This window comes from Zosterops lateralis (genome assembly GCF_965231275.1).
Source record: "Zosterops lateralis genome assembly, chromosome: 1".
In the NCBI taxonomy this organism is placed as follows: domain Eukaryota; kingdom Metazoa; phylum Chordata; class Aves; order Passeriformes; family Zosteropidae; genus Zosterops; species Zosterops lateralis.
The window spans coordinates 27002675-27018685 of record NC_139762.1 but is presented as its reverse complement, the minus strand read 5'-3'; the positions used below and the strand labels follow the sequence as shown (position 1 = coordinate 27018685).

The 16011-nt window shown below is 38.7% G+C and overlaps 1 protein-coding gene across 1 annotated transcript in view; it reads right to left on the bottom strand.

The window, feature by feature from the left end:
* Positions 1–16011, bottom strand: part of GLCCI1 (glucocorticoid induced 1) — a gene marked incomplete at its 5' end in the record, with an annotated part of 52437 nt that overhangs the window by 12832 nt on the left and 23594 nt on the right. Inside the window, 3 exons of the mRNA XM_083866850.1 lie at positions 1837–1989; positions 3947–4063; positions 12037–12123. Of these exons, the coding sequence (XP_083722976.1) occupies positions 1837–1989; positions 3947–4063; positions 12037–12123 (357 nt within the window). The remainder of the gene's footprint in view (positions 1–1836; positions 1990–3946; positions 4064–12036; positions 12124–16011) is intronic.

Genomic DNA, 16011 nt, shown 5'->3' with positions numbered 1-16011 from the left:
TTTCAAAGAAGGAACAGAACTAAATCAGCATGAGTAAAGAAAGAAGACATATTCCAAAGCAACAAACTATCTTTAACTGTGCTTTTAAAATAGTTTCTAAAAATACAAAATGTTACAGCAAGAGAGAATGGCAGAAAACTGAAAGAAAAACAAACAGGTTCACTAGCAGTGAAAACAGTGAAGTTTGGTTTCCTATGGTTTATCTTTTGTTCAGTAATTCCTAACCTTTAACCTAGCTGCCCCCACTCCCCCAGGCTAAAACACAGCTAAACTGTTGTATTAGGAGAAAGTTCAGTGGCAGTAAGATTGACTAAATTATGATCTTGTTATGATCTTCCATAAGCAAACTGAGTTCTTATAATCTCAAAGACAGTGCTAGGAGTCCCACTATAGGTCCCACAAGACCAGACTTCACAGAAATTAACAGTTACATAGCAGGAAACAACCCTCTGCCCACAAAGATGGACTTGACTTCAAGGGCAATGTCTGATTTATGACTTTCTTCTGTGTCTGAAGCTCTCGCCAGCTGAATGTTTGGAGGAAGGGTTCACTATTGCCTTGGTTGCGTAAACTGACGAGCACCTCTGGCCCAAATCCAACAATGCACTTAAGTATGTGCTTAACTGTTTTGCTGGATCAGAGTCAGTACATTCAGTAACATAGGAGAGCTCTGCATCCCAAGCAATAAGCTGTTAAAACCCAAGGACAACATTTACAAGGATGATTTGTCTGATAGATAAATGAAACATCCTTCAACTACAGGAGATTACAACCCTAGCCATAGCAACATCAATGGTGGCACTACAATCCACACTTTTTGGCACTCTTTGGAGATGCTGCAACAAGGCTGTATTGAGCTGGGCTTTCAGTTTGCATGGATTTTTTTTCTAATTCCCCTGGTACAATACACACCTCTTCCAAAGGGTTAAGACTTGGGAAAGAAAACTTTGCATAGAAGTACTACTACAGTATTTCATTCTTAAGACTGCTTTGTCCACACAACTAGGTGTCTGGAGAAGCCAAGATCACTCCAAAACTTTTTAAGTTTGCTACTGATATGAAGAACTGCAAATACAGTTTCAGAATTTTAAACCTCTGATGGAAGTTTTATAGTTTGACTTGTATACTGAATTGCTATTACATGACCAGTCATGAGAACCACCTTGGAGAAGATTAGAAAAAAAATGTAGAGTACTTTATTCCACAGCAGAAAATTTTTAATGGCTATTTAGGAAACAGTGGCTGCAAACCAAGTATTCCATATTTTAAGTGTCATCTAAGTCTTAATCTCCTTAATGAAAAGTCCAACACTCCAAAGCAAAGCTGCCTCATTTGTCAGTATTCCCCATACAGAGATCTCCCGTGACAGATCACAGAGGTTTCATGGCAGCAAAATGGTCCACATTCAGTTTATGGAAAAAAAAAACATTAAAACAAAAAAGGAAAGCATAGCACTGGAAACTTACATCTTGCTCAAAAAAAAGAGTGCAAAATTAAGCAGGTACAACAATCCCCTGATATTAATTACTTATTACTGCAGCCTGAAGTGTCTGAATCATCTAACACTGGTATTTCTCACAAAAACTTTCAAGTTTTCTACAGAAAGGGCATTCCAAACAAAGTAGGTTTGGCTGCAAGCCCTTTAAAAATAAGAAAGAAAAACAAAACCAAAAAAAACCACCCCACCTTGCTAAAACATTGAAACAAAGTTTTCACACAAACAGCCCTTTGAAGAAGATTATTTGTAATTTCAGAAGGTTCCTCAAGAAGAAGGTTTTCCCTGTGTTTATAGACTACAAAGAGATATCAACCATAAACATGTTACTATATGCTTACCTTGGATACTTCTTCTTTTCCACTGTTCTCCTTAATGAATACTTTTTCCAGTTCAGGGCTGATTCCTTCTACATTACACGGCACACGTGAAGCAGTTGATTTTGGCACTGAAATGTTTGACAGTGGCATAGGGACAGATCTGGAAATACAAGCCTGGAAGGTAGACACCAACATGATTTAAAGATGGAAAACAGAATAAAGGCAGAAGTCTGAGACCAAAACTAAAAACATTACTAAGTAAGAAGCTGTGTACTGATTTTGCCATCTAAAAGATCATATTTACTTGGCAAACTTAAATAAAAACATAAGTCTGCATCCATCAAAAGCCAATAAAATCATCTCTACTTAACTCAAAGAAAAGTTGTATAATTGAACCATTCTATGACTTCACTTGGTAGTAAGCAGACAGGTGTATGTACTTCCTGGAGGCACAGACTAGGGTTCCCTCCGCAGGGGGATGGGGAGTGCATGGGGCCCTGATGCTAATGTTTTAACTGAGATCCAAAAGGCATTTCATAACATTCCCAAAGCTTAATGACTCAACTGAAATATTCACTTAATGCACTTTTACTCTCTTTTGGTTGACTTTAGTGAATGAAAAAATAAAACATTCATTCTGAACCTTGAATTTCATTAGCTTATAGCTTTTCAGAACTTTATCTTAAAGATCTTAAGAGAAATCATATTGAGTTTAAGAAACAAGCATGTAAGTAAGTACAAATATGATTTTCACAACACCCTGTTGAGTGGAGCTCTGTTACCAACAGGAAACATTCACAAGAGTGCACACAGGTCTTGCACAATCAACCTTAAAAGCTTCACCTTGGCAGCAGCTACACTGACTGCCATGAACAGTGCTCACATGTCAATCAGTGTGTTTTCCTCCTGCTCACAGAATCACAGGATGCTTAAGACGTTAACATTTTGAGTTCCTATCAAATGAATCTTACACAATGTGCAGATCCCAAGGTACAAGTGCAAGAGAATGCCTGCAAGCATTCTCTGACTGCCAAAACACACTGCCTGCAGAATGGCTTTATGGGAGAACATCTTCCTGAGAAACCAAAATGTCACATGAACAATGACAAAGTGAGCTCCAAGTACTAAAGAATGTTTCTTCACAGTATATGTCCTAAGTGGGTTTCAGTCAAAAATTGTCTGCGGTGACTATTTAATGGCACTTGTATTTGCAACAGCTTACTCTGAGATGTAAAGTAAAACCCTTTTCTAAGCAAAATGTAGTAGGATCCTTTGTTATAAAGGCTAACAGATTCGGGAAGGGCATCAAATTCCTATTGTCTTCATGCATTAGGTTTTGACCACAAGATTTTATCCTCACAGAAGGAATGTAAGGAATCAGCCATCACAGCTCAACTCGATGCTGTAACTAGCTGCTATAGAACACCAGGTAGTTAAAAAGGTACTCAGGAAATACCAGGACAGAATCAACATTTCAGATGTTCAAAGAATGGCCTGCTAGTAACAGGGGGTGCAAGTTAAGGATCTACTACTATAGGTGAAATTTAATCAGGACTCCAGTAACTGCACTCCCAAATAAGCCACGGTTAAAGGCTTTCTGCAAGTGCCTTAAGATTTATGAAGGTATTGGCTGAACCTCACCTGAGCTTTAGAACTGTAATTGGGTTTAAATTTTGCTGACAGGTGGTAATGACTAGGTCATAACTGCTTTGGGTATCCTGCACTGAACCCTGCTTTGGTACTATTTTACTTTATTTTCTATTTTTATTTTTTAACTAGCCCAGATGGAGCTAGGTTGCAAAACTGCTAAGCAAATACCTTCCAGAGGAGCTTTGAAAGTTCGCTACAAAAAAATTAGTCTTGGAAGCAAGTACACATCCCTGGAAGCACAGCCTTATCTGGCCATGCCCACAACTTTTACAGCATTGTAATATATTTCAGTTGCTATCCTGGTGCAACCCTTCTTTTTTTTTATTACATGACAACCATCAGATAAACTCCAGTGAAGGTACAGGAGTATCAGACTGTTGAGCATTCAGTGTACCACACAAGACAGAGGGAATGCTCAGCAGGCTAGTCAGAAAACCCTGATCAGGTGGGAGGCTGTTAATATAAGGAACTACCCACTTACCTGAGTCTGACTGATTGCTATATGGTTGCCATGGAGAGGTGACTGACGTTCCTTGTCTTTGTTGTGACGACTGCTCTGCTTACTGCGCTGAAGCTGCTGCCTCAGTTTGGCAATCTGCTGGAGAGAAGTTCAGGTGAAGTGAGAATGAGTTATCATAACTGCTCAAATCTTCACATATAAAGTGTATCATGGACATTTTAACCCTTTTTGGAGGATTTTACAGGCATATGGGATTGCTTTTCCTTGAAGTATGAGCATTAAAGCTCCCTTCTGCTTATCAGATACTTACTCCAAAGTATCTGCCCTATTTGTCAACCTGAATATGACAACAGGCTTGGTTTATTTACTGAATTTCCTCATTTACACACAAGCACTCTAATATCTGATGCAAATAAAAGTAGCCAGAATGACAATCTGTAGCATCTTCTCACCTGTAACTGGTTTAAACTGGGGACTTTGAAGCCTACAGTTAATTTGTTCGATCTTAAACCAAAACAAAACTTTTTAGTGATAATTCATCATAGAAGTAAAGAACCTTCGCAAACAACTGGCACTCAAAATGCACATCCTGGAATACTTATTTAATACATTTAATAGCACTTCCCTGCAGGCAAAATTATCACAGATTATCACAGATTTCTTCAGGCAGATGGAATTATCTTTCCTGCTGTCTGTTGCAGAGATGTCTAATCAAAAGTTACATATTTTGAATGTCAAATGCAACTAAAGCCATTATCTATCTGACCTGCTACTTAACAAGAAACCAAAGAATTTCATTTCAGGATTCCTCTACTTATTTATTCCTCCTGGGAAACTTCTACATGAAAGAGAGTACTTATCTCTATAAACATTGTGTCAGAAGTTTAGCCTCTGTGCAAATTCACACAACAGGTACAGACACTTCCTTAAAACTTGATAATTTGTTCCCTTAGGCTCAAATCCCATTGTTCCTCATGCTCGGCACACTGGAATATAAGGCCATGCATGGCCCCATTACATTTTTAACTCAGCTACAGATACATTTTTTTAAAAACCTGAAGGGCAAGTAAGGAGAATGAATGCACATGGTATTCATACATCAGCTGGAAACTAACCTCTCTTTCTGAGTGACAACTTACAAGTACATGCACTCTGTGGTTATTTCCAAGTAGTTAAATATATCACTGGTACTCCTGCAAAGCAACTCTGTGGCAGAGAATCACTTCGCATCGCTCTTCACAGTGTCAGAGATGACAGTGCTTGGTGAAGAGGTTTGGCTGGAGCTCTGCTGCAGGTTGTGAACTCTTCTTTGTGCTGTTTCTGGTAGCACTCACAGAAGAACAATCTATCTTTAAGACTTCATATCAAGTTGTGCCACAGCTCGTTACCCATATTTAGAGAACTGCTACGCAGAAATGGCTGAATACTTTGATCTTTAAACAACAGACAAGCAGTTCAAGACTTCCAAAAGAGTCTGTGTGTTGAATATATCCAGAACAGAGCCCTAATACAACTGCATTACTTACAGAGATGAGCTACATTTAGAGAACTGTGACATTAAACTCTTGTTCAAAGGTGCAACTCAAGCACCATGTTGCAAGAAAGTCTGGAGTCTGAAGAGGTATTTCATCTCTAAAAAAATTAAACCCATTTTTCTAGAAATTTCCCCTTTTCCTTGCAGGAGTAACAGCAATTAGGAAATCTAACTCCATAGATGAAAAAACATGCAGGCAAATACTCCAGTAAAGATATACACATTATAATTATTTGTGTCTTACACTGGAATGCTGAAGAATGGGGAGAACTGGGAAATAATATTCATCTTCTCCTTTAAAAACAGATGAGAAAAATGATGCCCAGATCAGAAGACAGCTGTGGACAGAGGTGGCTGGCTAAAAGAATAATCAGAAAGCAAGGATAGCGCTGTATACAAATCCTTCATTTCTACTGCCTCTCCTTGATTCTGTGTACTTCCTCCTAAGTCAAAAAGTAAATACACTGTTTTGTTTCATTTAAATGAAATACAGTTTCTGAGCTTTCCTCAGAAGTACATTATGAAAAGAAAATATCTACACAATACCATCTCAGAGATCTGGCTGACTGATTTCTGTCACAAATAAGCTTGCAAATCTTTGAGGACATAGCCTCTCACTGTAAAATTTTACATAGTGAAAGCTCTAAATGGGAGAGTGTTGATAGGCTGGTATGTCTCTAGGTTAGCCAAAACCCTTGAAGCTCTGATACTGTGAAAGGAATCAATGGATCCCTGGGAATTTAAGGTTCTCTCAGCCACCTCAAGAGTACTGTGTATTTTGGCAGTCATTAGGTTCTTAACACTAACAAAGAAAAGAGTGCTTGGGTCACTGAGAAGAAACAGAAGATGGAAAATTGTTGATTTGACTATGTATCTGGAGCTGATATGATCTCTTTAAGCCAAACAAGCAATACAGTGAAGAAACAGATGTGCCTTCTTAGATCATATGTCCTTATCCCTGAACTTGCAGGACCCTAGCTGTACCCTATGTGGTAGTTACCTTTGGACAAGAAAACAAATAACAATGGGCATATGAAAAGGAATCTGTCGTTTCCTATTTATCCTGCAGACCTGGGAGACAGAGGCTTGCTGGCACAGACATCTAGCAAGCTGGCAGTGTCAATGGGTACATGAAATCTGAACTGAATGATGCGCCATGTCTTCACCAAGGGGAGCCCACAGTGATTTTACCACTGACTAACTGAAATTGCAATAGCTTTTTTCTTCTACAAGATTATCGTTTAATTGCCAATTACTCTCTATCTCTAGCTGAAATAAAGCCACCACTACTAACAGGAACAGACAGCTGCACTAGCTTCCTCAAAGTTTATCTACACCTTCTTCTCAGGCTGCAGAGAAGCACTATCACAGCACCAAATATAAGCAAAATGATCTACAGACAAGTCTGGGCTACACTAATTCTTGCAAAACAAATGTAATTCACGGAGTACGGAAAGAGTCTGAAACATATGTCTTGATGTTTCACCAATTGTCTCAAAGAAGCAGCAGATCCTGTCTCTTGGGCACTCAAGTGATGCAGCAAATATGAGCTAGAGAGTCTGCTGCGCAAAGAAAATGGTGCCAAGTGAGTGGTATCAGCAAAACAGGCATTTGAAGATCCAGCATTAGACCAGATCTATGCAAAGAAAATGGTGCCAAAGAAGTGACAGGAAATGAACCATGTGCTACACTGGGGAAACCAAAGGGCAGTAACAAAACACTCCCATTTTCACTGGGCAGCCAAGAACAGAAAGGGTTTGGGACACCACTTCCCTCACATGCCCAAGTACTGAGCATGAATGTGACTGAGGCATACACATTAAGGAACATATGTAGATCATCAAAAAAAGATCTGTCTGTATCCTAAAGCACCCACTTGTTGAAGACATTTAAGCCTTAGCCTTGCACATATCTGCGCTTAGATCCGTAACATATGAATTATTTTGGTATACTAATTCAAATGCCCTCTCTGCCTACCTAACTTGAAGATGGATGGAACATTCTCATTAGAAAATACAGCTATCTTCTTAGAGGATACAGCTGAAAGTGAAACATACCTTAAAAAAAATAAATCAAGGAATTCATCAAGGAGTAAACTCAATTTGAACATTACTTCCAATGTTCGAATGCCATTTGCTATTTAAAACTGTTTTGCTACATTTCAATGTGTAAACATAGATGGTAGTAAATTTCAAGGGATGTATTTTAATTCACATTTGGCAAGTATTCTCATGTGACTGCATGGAGGGGAAAAACAGCACAGATTTGTGGAAAATTTTCAAAAAAATTAAGAAAATTTTAGCTTTTGCTCTTCCAGCGACTGCTCTCTGCAATGTTGCTGATGCAGTGGAAAGAGTCTTTTCTTCACCTACTTTAAAGTAATTTATAAAAAAAAAAAACCACCAAAAAAAACCACTGAGAAAACACAAAGAGCAGTGCATCGGAAACCTAGACAAAGTCATTCAGGGCACAAAGTTTCAGTTTGGTCTTCATCGTTTACTGTCAGCCAAAGGTAAGATGACCATCCAGGATTATTAAACAACCAAGTCAGGAAAACCCCCTATAAATATATTTTTTGCTTCTTAAGTATTTCTATAGCTCAAAGCTGTACAATCAATAATATGAATTTTGTCTACATCACCTGTGATATGCATGCAGTCTAATATAACTAATGGCACAAAACTGAGAAATAGCCAAATTAGGTCAGTTCTTTATTACAATGGGGTAATCTGAATATCCTGGTAATTCCTCTGTTTTGAAGGGACCTAGATGCAGACTAGTATGAAGGAACCCGACACATCCCACAATACCTCTCCAAATGCTCACTAATATTTACCAGTCAATAGGCTGTATTTCTACAGCTCAGCCTACACAGCCCACTCAGCCTACTGCAGATCAAGCCACAAACTCCTTGCTAATGAGTGAACTCCATCTCATTCATAAAATATTTGTTAATAAATGAGTTAACCAGTAGGTCAAAGAGCAAAACAAGCATTAGAAATTCACCCTAAACCTATGAATACAATCTTTCAATTGGTATATGAAAGCACGTTAGGCATGCAAGCTCTCATATTCAATTCTCTTTTATTTCTAAGCCCTTTTCAAGTACTCTGTTAGAGCAAAAGGGACCTTCCAATGGGGGGCTGCTGCTGTCAGAAGCACAGAGGGCTGCTTAAGGGAAGTGAAAAATCAGCTGTGTGAAATGTGTCTTTAAAAACCTATACAAAGCAAAAACTACTTGTTTGAAATAGAGGGTTTTTCCCAGTTCTGGGTAAATTCCAGTTCAGGGTAAGCTATTGCTAAAATTGTCCCTGAACAACATCAACAGAATTTCAAACTAATTATTCAGGTTCAAAAGGGAAAACATACCAGTGTCCAGTAAAAAGATTGATAGCAATCTTTATCTACCAGTTAAGATATGTATCTGTTGAAATAATGTTAAAGCAGTGTGGCATCATTTTAGATGAGTTACACTTAAGACTTCTTAAAATCAAGTAGTAGAGCCCTTCAGAATAAACAAATTCTTTAAAGGTAGATTTCATTATGAAATGATTAATGGTTATATTGAGAGCTAGAGACTTCTAAATTTCTAATCGACTCATTACGAGAAAGCAAATATATCTATTTTAGTGCTAGACACATTTAATCCTGACACACACCTATTTCAATTAAGGGCAAAGTAAGTTTCACTATGCAAAGTGAAATCCTTTTTGTAAGTGGTAATTCTGAATTGATTTGCTTGCTTGGGATGTTAAACCTATACACTCACTTTTAGTTTTCACAGTGTAGATCTTTATAAAAGAGCTACCAGCTGTATTAAATAAATTTATTTAATTTTAATAGTACTCAAATTAACCAAGGAAAAAAAATTTCAAACTTAAACACGCAATCTTATTTTATCCAAACCATTAACTATCACACAAATGTTTAGCTACTTTACAGTACACCAACATAATTTTAAAAAATGTTAGAAATCATTCCATTAATTTCTAAAGCAAGAAAACATCAATCCAAATTGCTAAAACAAGTCAAGGAAACTGCAAACAGCTATCTACTTGTTTACTGTTGAATGCTATGGGAAACAATTCAAAATTCTGAGCAGAACGATGTTACCTACACTACACAAAACAAATGCAGTTGCCCAGGAGGTGGTGATATTTTTATTTTCATTACTTAAGCTCTTGCTTTCAGCTGCCCATAGCTTTGTCAAATGTCTACCATGCAACATTCTGCTCTTCTATTTTCTTCCTATTGGAGACTTCAGTAGAAGTGTTAGGGTTGTTTAAGAATGTGATTTAAAACAAAAGGGGGGGTGGAAGAAGTTTTACCATTTTATGCGTCAAAACACATGACCTTAAACCTTTTACCTGGATCGTTCTGTTTTCCACTGTTTTGGATGAAAAAGCCAAACATTTGCCTGAGGGTCCTTTATGCTGCAAATGAGCTCCTCTAGTCCCTTGGAAGGATCTTAACATTTGGTGAAGCTTTGGCAAAAATTTCAGTTTGCACATGTTCAAGAAAGATATGTGGAACTGGCAGCTACATTTGTTAACAATTCTGTTTCTTGTGGACTTTACAGTTTGTACAGAACCACCCCAGAGAATTTCTCCTCCTAGGAATTGCAGATTACTATGGCACAAAGAAACTGAGTGCACAGATACTGTTGGTATTGAACAACCATTTAACACGCACCACACAGGCTGACACGTGAGGGAAAGGAAAAAGAAACAGATAAAATAGAAGCCAAACAGTGGGGAGCCAGAATTGACAAGGAGCTGGAAGTTAACAGAATAAGAGCTCAAATAAAGTAGATGAATAGTGCCTGGATGACACAGGCAGAATAACATGGGTTATGAACCCAATGAACTAGAAAAGGTAAGAAAACTGGCCTGAGTAGCTGGAGAAAGGAAAACAGGAAGGGGAAGAACAGTACGCTGAAGAAGACAAGGGTAGGTTTTGGGATGAACTACCATTGCAAAGTTTGGATAGAAATAACTCTCTTCCACAGAACCTATTCTGTCCACTGAGGCATTCTATCAAAAAAAGGAACTGCGAAACACATTGGCCACACTCTTATCTTCCTCTTGTGGTCAGTACATCAAGAGGGTGTCAACCCAGCACAATGGATCACTGTTATCAAATGGCAGAGACTTGCTTACGTGCTGAAGGGTTCCCTATCACTGACAGCCACAGGCCTGTGGTGAAGAAGAGAGCTTGCTGCACAAGTTGATAGGAAATGGCTGGAGTATGAACGATAGTCTCTCAGTAAAAGCAAGGAAACTTTATCCTAGAAAAACAGATGCTACTCCTGTGTATTATAATTTCTTTGTGCTGGTAGGTAAGGTTTAAGCCAAAACTTCTCAGACACAAAACTCCTTCTGCATTAATTTCTGGTCACTTAATCACAGCAATCATTCTGAATGCTTCCTCACGGCTGCAGATGAAGTCATCCAGGCAACTGAAGGCCCATGTACCAACACATCAATGTTTCATAAGATGTACTCAGTGAGTTGAGAATAGAAAACCCTCTTTTTTTTGATCAACCTCCCTTTGGCCCAGAACCTCATCTTTAAAAATGATGCTATTGTCGCCAATGGATTGCAGGATTATTCCATATTTGTCAAATGTGATTTTAAAATTTGAGTAATTCAACTTGCATCACTCCTTCTGACAATTATTCTATCAATGGCTGTCCAGAATAAGAATATATACTGCCTTTTAACTTGTTTTCCTTAGATAACTATGCATTCCTCCTCATTTTTGAATGTCCTATTCAACAGCGAGTCAAGAAAGGGCATGCAAAAAGCCCAGAGTATGAGGTAAACATTCCAACTCATAGGAACATGCTGGAAGATTCATTTTTTGAAAAGTGCCGTTCTTGAAGAGAGGATACACCCTTCCAGACAGGGGTGTGAGGCTGAATGTAGCCCCTTATTAGGTTCTGGACAGATTTAATCACTCAAACTCTGGACAAAATGGAGGTTACTGGAACAAAAACTGAGAGACTGTCACTTCAGCTGAGCAGAGACCATTTTAGTGTATCTACTTTCTCATGATGCAAATCCACTTTCCGTAGGTTCCTTCTAGTTGCAATTGTAGTCTGCAGCAAAATATCTATGATTAAAGAGCATTTCAAGTACTCATATCATTGCTGCTATCAACATTTTTTGTGGAAGTGCTGTCCTCTCCATCTCCAACTTGAAATTTGAACAAAATTTCTATGCAAGAATAAATGAACATACCACCTGACACTTTGCCTCTTCCAGGAGAGCAGCACTAAAGGTCAGAAAGCTAACTGAAGTAACACTGAACAGAAGACAAGCAACAACAAGCTGGTTCCTCAACAATCACTCTGGCCACTCTTTCACAACCAATACATCATAGTATGCAGGGAGGAAGTCCAACAAGCATAAAAAATAACAATCACTCTTCAAACAGCTCTTAGACTGGGGGTAAAGCTTTTTCAAAAGCAAAAGAGGAGAGGGAAAGGGTGCAGTTTCCTGGACTCCAGATAGCATTTTAAAAATGTCTTGGGCTTATCAAACCTTGAAAGGCTCAACTGTGCAGAAGTTCTCACCTCTTTCAGCTGATCAGCACTTCCCCACGATGCTGAGCGCTGATGTGATCTCTTTTCTGCTCCCTCCTCAGCCCAACAGCTGGGTGTCTAGAAGGGAAGAAAAGGAAAATACGTTATACTGAATTCTCCAGGTAAGAAAAACTTTTGGCACAAATTACTGCTTTACTCTTCAGGCAGTGTAAGAGTTATGTGAATGAATTTCAGAATCTGATATGCAGCACTAATAATCTCATTAAATAAAAAGCAATATAGAAAACAAAGCTTTGTAAACTTGCATTTACAAAGGATAAGAACAATGCACGTTACTGAAGAAGGAATCAGAGGCCTGACAAAAAGCCTTACCTGGCTGCTCCCACCTGTGCTTTGGCATCCATGTCTACATTTCACTTAGTGAACGATTTAGAAAACTACACAATTAAAAAAGCTGTAAAACAAACTCAAGACAGGATTCACTACTTCCACCTGTCTTCCTCAACCGCTGGACCACAGAACCAATCCCTTCTTGCTAACTCTGACTTGACAAGAGTTTGCACCTTTTATTATTTTTGGCACCAACTTACATAAGCAGCACAATGACAGGCAGGCCTTTTCCAGTCATATCTCAAAGCCTAGAAGTCTGGAGACTGTCCTTAGACATAAGAGCTAAAATTAAACCCCAAAGACTGAAGTATCAGAAGGCCCAAGCTCTCTACTACTATGCTTATTTGCCACAAGGGTATTATGAAAATTGAGGTTATCTACCAGAATTCCTGAACAAGAGTCACAGGAACAACGGAAGCATCTAAAGGAAGAGTTTGGCACATTAACTACATAAAACTCAGTGCTATAGGCACATAAAGATAAATATCTGTTTGTCAGGTTTTCCCTCCCCAACAATTCCTACTAGTATTAGCTAAATCTTTCACAGCAAGCGCACAAGAAATAAAAGTGTACCACTTAAAACAATGATTTGTCCATGGGGTTTTTTTAAGGGAGAGGACCACTGCTGACACTTCTATGGAGACAAAGTCCAGCCCACAGGACAAACAGGATCTGGGATCCACATGTCTATAGGACTTGTTCTCATGCATGGAAACCCTGCTCCTCCACAGCTTTCCTTAGTCTTGGGCATTCTATCTAGGATCTAGAAGCTTTTGTAGTACCCATGTAGCATCCACATATTTTGTAGTAAGTACAAGGATAACAGAAACTGTTTGGCTCAGTGAGGAGGCTGGGCACCACTCTAGAGAAACACCGCCAAACCAACACCTACAACTCCTGGCTGCCCTGCAAAGGGAGCTGAGAGCAGCCCCCAGGGCCAGGCCACTCCAGGCCAGCCACGGTACTAATCAAGCTCAGAACTGTAATTTCAGAGCATGGGCTGCACCTTCATAACCACCACACTGCTGTGGTATTATACAGCCTACAGCCCAGCTAACCCATCAGTGCTAATATTTAATGAACCCAGTCTCCGTGTGCACAAGCCTACATAACCCTCTTGTGTTTTCTGCCAGCCCTGCACTTTCCACTGTGCAGGGCTTTTTTGTGGGGTTTTTTCTCTGTTATTTATTCAACTTTGGTTGAAGTAATACTTCAACCAAAGGCCCAGCAAGCTGTGTGGGTGACTAGAAAGTAAAACGGGGAAAAAAAAATTAAAATCAATCTTGAAGTTTTTCCTGCATGTTCCCAGAAAAGAAAAAATGACTCCCTATGTGAGAAGTTAAGAGTTCTGTGTATTCATTACATGACTCTGTCATGTAATACCCCCTTCTGCTTGGATCTGGGGAAGAAACCAGAAGATAATGTGGTTATGAAAACAGAATAAAATCAAATGGGAAGTTAAAACAGCTACTTAAAACTATGTGAAAGACAAGGCAGTCCCTCAGCCAGGCAGCACTTAACTCTCTTGACCCGAAGCAGAGCCTCTGCCACAGGATGCATGCGCTACCTGTGTGGGTGCATCTGCTTGTCCTGCATTTTAACAGAGCCATCTTCTAAATAACTACTTGGTTTTGCAGATTGGGTACCTTCCATCTCCCTGAAATTTGTGTGGAAGACATTCTGTTGGGTTTAAATGTTTTTGGTTTTGTTTTTTTGGTTTTTTTTTAAACACCAAAGTGGCTTGCAGATTTCTACTGAATTAGTGAAAATGGAGTAATTTTTTTACTTTTTCAAAATCATAGGCTTTCACAATCTGTTACAATTTACTTTGCAATTTAAACTGCTCTTACAGTACTTTACTATATCCCAAGTACAGCTGGAAACATACCCACACACAACAACAGCAATGCAAATGGAATTCTGAGAAATTTGTCTTCTTAAGAGTGTCTTCTGAATAGAGCACTGCTCCACAATTTGGGGAACATCAGGATGAAGTAGAACCAGGCAGTCTGGGGGCTTAAACACTTATCTGTAGTCAGAAGGGTGTACCAGGGATCACTATAAGCTCATACCCTTTCAACTCCAGCTTAAACTGAAAAGATATCAAGAATCTAAAATGATGAAGTGACTTTCTCAATAAAGAGAAGTACACTGTTAAAAAACAAAACTAATACGTAGAACACACAAGTCTGACTGGATTTTTAATAAACACAGATATTGATCCAGATAGCAAGGACAAAACAAACTAAGATCAACCCCTAGAGACCTTTATAAACAACATCACTGACTGTAAGGAGAGAGAGGTGGGAATCATTATAGTGCAAAGGATTTACTGAGAAACCAAAAATAAATATCAGAAAATACTTATTCACTTAATACTAAATTTTGTACTTGTTCAAGAACGCTTTGACATTCTCTTCCACTCAAACAGCATCTCCCTTGAGACAAGGACTGAACAGATGCTTTCAACCCCTGGTAATTGAGTCAAGACACAACCCTGCAAAGCATACATACACTGTATACAGGGGGCAGACTATTTGTGATCCCCAGTTTTACCTGTAGTGTTAAATTACAAACACTGTACAATGTTCCTAGCACAGTAGTGAAGTCAGACAGTGTTATGTTTATGTGCTACATAGAGGCAAACTTAAAAAAGAAAAAGCTTTACAAAAATAATACAACATAAGGAGTTACTAGACTTACTGCAAGGTAGTCTTCTTCAAACCCTGGAAACTGCTGCTTGCAATATGTTGTAATCCACATTATATGGAGAATAATTGTGAGTTTGTAACATCAAATCCTTGTATTCAAGCAAAAGCGTTTAAAAAACAAACAGAAGCACCCTAGACTTGTTGCATTCAAACAGAAATTCTGCTTTTCTAAGTTTAGTTTATGTACGAACACCTCATATCTCACTTAAATGCTGTCATTTAGATCACAAGTAAGATGGGGGTGTGTAGCACCCACAATCTGTCACATTTCATGTAAATTTTTCATCTTATTTACAACTTCCACAAAAGAGGCTTATCAATGGAAGGCTTCATTTGAAGCCGCAAGTGTACTTCTGAAGTACACTAAACATATAAAAAAATTAGTATTAAGGCCAGAACATAATTCAGAATCACATTAGAAGAAAAATTTCTGAATCACAAACAAAACCACAGCTGCTGCACTTCATGTCAGAGAGTAAGAGTACCTCCCACAGCAAGAGACGTCAGGCACTATCTCTGAAACTGGTAACATTTCAGAGCATCACAGAAGTGATGCATCAAACTTCATGAAGAAGGATTAGTCCTGCAAGGCCATATTAAGAAACTAAGATTTTAGAAGGAGATCCTTGAAAACATTAGATAACGCATGCTGCACCTGCAAGACACAGATCCCTTTTTTTCAAGATGTTAAGGTTTGTAGTCCATTTCATCTGACACATGGGATAGGACATGCTCAGAATGCCACATCTGTTTGCTCTCTTCAGTCTTCATGTAAATCACAACTGCCATAGTTCTAACTCACCCAGCCTTGTGGAGATCAGCACTTTTTCCAACACATTTGGTAATCCTGCCTTGCTTTTCCATCCATGCCAGGGACATACACCTACATTGCTTCCACTTAGAT